The sequence below is a fragment of the Pteropus vampyrus genome, unplaced genomic scaffold, assembly GCF_000151845.1.
Source record: "Pteropus vampyrus isolate Shadow unplaced genomic scaffold, Pvam_2.0 Scaffold94, whole genome shotgun sequence".
Classification (NCBI taxonomy): domain Eukaryota; kingdom Metazoa; phylum Chordata; class Mammalia; order Chiroptera; family Pteropodidae; genus Pteropus; species Pteropus vampyrus.
Window position 1 is genome coordinate 2096151 of NW_011888875.1, and position 7287 is coordinate 2103437.

Genomic DNA, 7287 nt, shown 5'->3' on the forward strand with positions numbered 1-7287 from the left:
AGGGGAATCAAAGAGTTTTGGTTAACCAGATTGCTACCCAGAGCAAAACTGGGATTCTTTTTCTAACAAACTTAGGGTGGCTCCTGGATAGGCAACTAACGTGCCTTCCTCACTTTGTAAGTTCTGTTCTTTTAATCCAAATGAAGTGGAAATCGGAGGACGCCAACGATCAGAGACCGAGCCCGTGTCCTCCCCTCTGTCTCACACATACCTTACCTTATTTGCCATCAAGCGACATGAACATACAATACCAGGGTGTAACCCACCCCAACCGCAGACATCAGGCTGCAGGTAGGTCCCCAAACTGGCATTGCTGCCTTGGTGGTTGCATGTTGAACATGATGGAAGGGTTTTTCCATGGCTTCTTAGAGTCTGAGTCTCAGTAGGCTTGGGTCTCTCTAAGAGAAAGCGACTTGATCCTTTGTATAACCTTTCCTAAATCAGAGATTATGTATGGGTCTATGGAAAAATATACTTTGAATCCATCCATTTTTATGCTTTTCGGCTTTTTGGAGAGACAAAAAGACAACTTGCTAGGTAAAGAAAAAAAGTCACCATTATCGATACTCTGTTCACAAAAGAAGGAAAATGATTATTACATGGTACATACCAGGAAGTTTTCAGAAAGTGGGGACGTCCCTGAAGATATCCCATAATGCCAAGTAAAGTGCTTAGTATCGTGTCTGGCACATTTGTTAATATTGCAGCTGTTGTGGTTAATATCTACAGAAAATTAGTCATAGGTCATAGTTGTTCCTGTGTGTCCAGCACCCAGACTTAAACTTCCCAGAGTTTAAACTGTTTCTGTAGAGGCCGCGTGGCTCACATGAGGAAGTATGACTTCTGAGTGACATACTTTATTGCCTTTTAGTGCATGTGTTATACTCTGTTTGTAGCCAAGCTGATAAATGGTCTCTATTATTTACATAAGAATAAATATGGCCCCACAATTACCATATTGAGAACTTAATTTAGTGATCAGTTACGGATGGTGAAAAGATACCACTTTTTATTTCTTTGCCAACTATCACCTGATAGGTTTGTTCACTCAATATCTTCTCTCTCTCTCCCTTTTTATTGGCCATATTTCTATTTGCAACTCTTATGTGCATTATTCAATATTTTTAAGTACTTTTTAAGTAAATTCATAGACCATTTTGTCTAAGATTCATAAAAATGGTTGTGATAATTTGTAACTGCCTCATGCAAACCTTTTTTAATAAATTCCTTGGGGTTGAGCGCAAGTATCATACTATCTTTTCGTTCCATGGCACCAGCCATGATGGATGTATAGCAGACACCTGACATGTAAGTGGTGATTGATTATCTGTGACTTGGTGGCCTGTCCTTGTCATAGGAAATGCTGTCTCAGAATTGGTCCCCTATTTGGCACGGTTGGGAAAATACAAGTCTCCAACAGGAGATTTTTACCCCAACGTTTTTAAAGGACACTAAATTAGAATTGACTGCAAATGACCAGCTATTACATTTTAGAACAAGATGGCCCAGGCATAAAAATATTTAGTGACGAACATTTCACATGCCAAATGTAGTCAGAGCCTGGGGGAATTCAGTGTATGACAGATTCTGAGTAAAAAAATAAATGAGATCGCTAAATATGAGTACCAGGTGGACATCGATTTCCGAGTTATTTGTACCACTTTTGTCCTTATGTAAAACCATAAAACAGGCTGGCTGCTGATCAGAACCTGCAGCTGTATAGAAGAGACTTCTTTGCACAAGTACTAGAAAACAAAGAATGATGATAGGCTTGAAGTCTGTTATAGTTTAGCACATAAAAGGGAAAATAAAATTGTTGATGTCCTAGGCCTGGAACCAAAAACGCGGACATATATCTACCTAGCTGGGACTATAAAAATAGTATGCAGTCCTAAGAAATGTCTGAGTCTTTTAAAAATAGCCAATTAACTTTTACAGTGGCGGTTCACATATTTCACACACTGTCATCTTTATTTTTCCTAGTGTCTGAACACTTCCTTTCTTCCTATGATATTGACTGTAGCTTGGGAACCAAGAAGGAGGTGGTCCAGTGCATGGGCTCCTTCCAGGATGGGGTGGCTGAGAAGTGTGTCGATTATTTCCAGAGATTCCGACGTTCTACCCACGTGACCCCCAAGTCCTACCTCTCCTTCATTCAGGGCTATAAGTTCATATACGGAGAGAAGCACTTGGAAGTGCAAACTCTGGCCAACAGGTAAGTGCGAAGGTCAAATATAAAGCTATTTTTAAAGCAGTGGCTCTCAATTGGGGGCAGATTTCCTCCTAGTGAATGTATTTGTTTATTACAACTCGGGTGGCAGAGAGGGGGGTGGGGTGAAGGGTGCTCCGGGCTTCAAGTGAGTAGAGGTCAGGGATGTTGCTGAACATCCCACAGGGCATGGGACAGCCCCCCACTTCAGGGAACTCCCCAGCCCCAAACCCCAGTAGTGCTGAGCTTGAGAAACCCTCATAAGCATGAGAGAGTCTGACGCTTGTGTTCACTGCTTCGTGAATACGCTACTTCTGCTGCAGTTGCTCCACATCTCACTCTCTGCCTTGGCCTTTTCTGAACACTTCCATCGTCTGCCTGAATGTGGCCGGAATCAGCCAGGGTTGAACAGAAGAGACACCTGGGTGGGTGTTCAGACTAAGTGACTCTGAGGACTTCAGTCTTTAAGACACGTTATCTCAGGTTCAGGCAGGCAGCGAGTCCCTTCGCGCTGGTGTTCTGATGGCTTCGCATTTGCTTCTTTTCTTAAATCCCAAGTCTTTCTTCTTTTAACCTCATTAGTCTCTATTGAAAACCAGAAGTTAATGGTTTTGCTTCCTCCATGATGGGGCTTCAAGCATTTTGAGTCTGTTGTCATTTAGCTATACTTCATTAGGCACGTTTCCCACGTGATGCAGACTCCGGACCCACCGTCGTTCCCCATGTCGCACAGAATATTTTTGGCAGCTTCTCTCTTCCCACACGCTGTCTAGGAAGCCGTACAAATGCCTCCAGTCTGGAATCAAGCCTGGACCTACATCCTTTTTTTTTTTGTCAAGCCCTGTTGTATTGGCTGCTTGTTCATACACTTATTCTTCAAATCTGGTCACTGCTATTTATATTAATAGACAGCATTTGGAAAATGTGGCCAAGAGCCACAGATGTTGACACTGCTCCCTTGGATTTTCAATCCCAGAATGAACACTGGATTGAAAAAGCTGAAAGAAGCTTCGGAGTCTGTTGCAGCCCTGAGCAAAGAATTGGAAGCAAAAGAAAAGGAGCTACAGGTGGCAAATGACAAAGCCGACACGGTGGGTGGACATTTACATGGTGTCACATTCTTTCTCAATTCCCGGTTCGTAAGTGTTAATGACATTTGCATAGTCACTGAGTTATAGCCAAGAGAGTATCAATTACTTATTTCCATTAGAATACGATAGTCTTAATTTTCCGTATGACAGTTTGTATAAGTGGACAGAAGTCAAGAAATTAAAGCAAAATGTGCCTTTTCAGCTGGGTCTCTGGGAAGTTTTGATGAGGTATTTTTTTTTATTTTTTATTTTTGATTGAATTAGGTCTTAAAGGAAGTGACGATGAAGGCACAGGCTGCCGAGAAGGTCAAGGCTGAGGTACAGAAGGTGAAGGACAAAGCGCAAGCCATCGTAGACAGCATCTCTAAAGATAAAGCCATTGCAGAAGAGAAACTGGAAGCAGCCAAACCAGCTCTGGAAGAAGCAGAGGCAGCCCTGCAGGTAAATCTGCATGACATGACAGATGCCAGGTGTTGGGGTGGGAGGAGGACTAAGAAAAGATGGGTGACAGCAGGAAATGCTCTACTGCTTCAGACCAGAGCTCTCTCCATGAGAACAACTTCAAGTAATGGTTCTGCATGGAGGCGTTATCAGCTCTTATAGATTTTGCATGTGTTGCTTCCCACCTCGTTTCCTCACTCACGATTGATGGGCAGTGTCATGTAATGGCGGCCAGGAGTCCTGGATTCCCATTTCCGCTCTGTTAACCAATCAGCTGTGTGACATTGGGGAAGTCACATAAAATTCTTAAACTCACGTTTCCTCACATCCCTTGAGGACATTGGAGTGGGTCCGTGGGATGCACTGTTCTCTGAGTTGATCTATGAATTCCTGATCTGAGGTATCTCGTTCACGTCAGAGTTTGGGCAGGCTTCCAACACAAATATTCACTGCGATTGTGTGGCAGTGACAGAAATGGCAAAATTAGAAAGGAGGCTGGATTCTGAGGAAATATGACAAGTTTCGCGAACTAGGCCACAGCTGAATGGGCTGGCCCAGTTCTGAAGTCTCAGTTTAAGGTGTTTGGGGGCTCCGTGTAAGATCGCTTTTACTGCAGCCGTGCTCATCTGCTGCCTCGTGTCGTTTGCTACCTGGCCTGAGAAGCAGCTGGACAAACGGAGCACTGCTGATCCGGGTACCACTAATTCGAGTTACGTAACCTCAGTCGAGCAGGCATCATTACTTGATAATGTAATTGTGATTGTTTTACCACTGTCTTACTTTGGGGATAAGCATACACCTGTGAAACCATCACCACCATCAAGGCCATGGAAATATCTCTCACCTCCCAAAGTCTCCCCCTGCTTCCTTTAGTATTATTGTTACTTGTGGTAAGAGCACTTAACGTGAGATCTACCCTCTTTCCAATTTTAAGTATATAATACGGTGTCGTCACTTACAGGCTCTATGCCGTGTAGTAGATCCCCAGAACTTGCTTATCTTGTGTGACTGAAACTCTGTCTGCCTCAACCGTCACCTCCTCACTCCTCTGCCACCCCTTGTCACTGGCAATCACCATGCTCCTCGCTGCTTCTGTGAGTGTCTATTTTAGATTCCACATATAAACACGATCATCCAGTATTTGTCTTTCTGTGTTTGGCTTATTTCACTTAGCATGATGTCCTCCAGGTCCATCCATGTTGTCATAGATGGCAGGATTTCTTTCTTTTTTTTAAGGCTTAAATGTGTGTGTGTGTGTGTGTATAACATTTTTTAAATTCATTCATTCATCGATGGACATTCAGGTTGCTTCTATATCTTGGCTATTGTGAGTAATGCTGCAGTGAACATGGGGGTGCAGATATCTCTTCAAGATCTGATCCTCACCCTGCACCCCCATTTAGGCATGCTGGCTTCACTGAGAGTGCTTGATCAACAGAGAGAAGACAATGATAGTGCAGAGAAAACTTCTAACCTTTTTTTTTGAACTTGTGATACCTAGTGGCGTCATAGGAATAGAGCATATGGCATCTCAGGTCTTGCTTAAAGACCCACATTTTCCCAAGACTTAAAAGGCCTAGCATCTCTTTTAATATTATATTTTCCAGTATCTTTCTAATTCAGTGCTCTCTGCCACAAAAATATTCTGTATTATGTAGTCATCAGTGCAGAGATGTGTGGAACAGGGTAAAGGGATGGGGTGTGTGTGAGAGGTTTCAAATAATTCCTTTCATTGGTTCTGCCTCCATCTTATTGTCTCTTTGAGGCCTTTTGAAATTTTGAAATATGGCGCCACCAGGGTATACTAAGAAAGTTTCAAGTACCTCCAGATTCTAACGTTTTCATATCAGGTTGCGTAAATTGATACAACAAATAAAGTAACAGCAAAGACCGTCTCTATCTCAATGCTGATCTGACTTGACACAAATGTATAAAATGCTTCCAGATGTTAAAGAACTATTTATTACATTGCAATGATGTACTGGAAATTATATAAGTCATATGGCTTTGCTTGTCAAAAAATGATGATTTCAATACTTAGGTGACATAGATTAAACTTCAGATATGCCCCTCCGCCCAATTCCTTTTACCTGGGCACCTAACGTAACCGAGCCCAGTCTTGTTTGAAAATTTCCCTTTCTAAAATGAAAGTGAAATAAGCATGTTCGGCTCTTATATCTTACATAACTTTAATTTGGCTCTACTTTCCTCATTGGCCACTATTCTCTCTTTTCCTTTATAGCCATCCATCTCAAATTAGGGTCTATCTGGTATTTCTATTTTTTTTAAAAATACAAATTCTTCTTCGCTTCCAGCTGTCTAGCTTTCACAAATACTGTTCTATTGAAACAAGCCTTTTCACAGTCTCTAGTTATATTCCTAATTATCAAGTCTAGTGGTTTTCTTCTTTTTCTCAGTCTTCGGAGAAAAGATTATTAGCTGGGATGAGAAGCTCCTTGGGTATGTTCTTTTGGCAGGAGGGGTACGAATGCAAATAAAATGGAAAGTTTTCAAGATCTGGAAGGAATGAGTATACAGTATTTATCCTAGAAATGGGACTGCATCAGATTCTTATATTTAATATTTTCTCAATACTTATTCCATAAATAGTCACAGCAGCTCTTTGTAACTATTGAATAATTTACGCTATGAAGAATCTCTGTAACTAGAAATGGAACAGAATTTTTCTAAGAACTTAGAGAAACTCTTATTGCTCAGATTCTGTCATGTAAAGGTCAGTTCCGAGCTAAGAAACCTCTAATTATTCAGTCTGTCAGCCCCTGGGCTGCCTGCTAGTGTCAGTCCACGGGGACAAGTTGCTTAAGAGAGAGAGGCAGATTCTTGCCCTACATAACTAATGAGTCAAAAAGCACTGCCAATGCGGAGTTTTCCTGGTCTCTGCATAAGTGCTGACTATTCTTTTTCTTTCAAGTTACACACTCTTTTTTTTTTGACACTATGGGGTCTGTATGGTTTTAGAGAAGTCACAGCTCCTCATCGACTCACCAACATTTCGATCTTCATTGTCAGTTTGAATTGTAAACATTTAAACTTTTTGGGACATGAGTTTCTTTGGGATTAAATATGCGTCTAGCCCCCAAGACTGTATCTAACTTAAACACGCTCGTTTTCTTCTGTCGAAACAGTAACATTTAGAGATGACAGTTCCGTGTGCGCTTTCTCACATGAGATTAGATGACAGCTTCCCTTCCTCCCGCAGACCATCAAGCCTTCAGACATTGCGACTGTCCGCACGCTGGGCCGGCCCCCTCACCTCATCATGCGGATCATGGACTGTGTGCTGCTGCTGTTTCAAAGGAAAGTCAACGCAGTGAAAACCGACCCGGAGAAGAGCTGTCCGGTTCCTTCCTGGCAGGAATCCTTAAAGCTGATGACTGCAGGGAACTTCTTACAGAACTTACAGGTGGGTGGCCCAGCAGTGATGGGCTAAGAGTGGACCAGACTGCATTGGCATATCTGAGTCCTTTAATGGAATAAGTTTCTAAAAGAATTTATTCAACATACATATTTTTGCTTACTATTTTT

The 7287-nt window shown here is 42.0% G+C and overlaps 1 protein-coding gene across 1 annotated transcript in view; it reads left to right on the forward strand.

Annotated features, from left to right (window-relative positions):
* Positions 1 to 7287, forward strand: part of DNAH5 (dynein axonemal heavy chain 5) — a 223620-nt gene that overhangs the window by 160184 nt on the left and 56149 nt on the right. Inside the window, exons 54-57 of the mRNA XM_023532947.1 lie at positions 1984 to 2215; positions 3186 to 3300; positions 3565 to 3741; positions 6962 to 7165. Coding sequence (XP_023388715.1) covers positions 1984 to 2215; positions 3186 to 3300; positions 3565 to 3741; positions 6962 to 7165 — 728 coding nt within the window. The remainder of the gene's footprint in view (positions 1 to 1983; positions 2216 to 3185; positions 3301 to 3564; positions 3742 to 6961; positions 7166 to 7287) is intronic.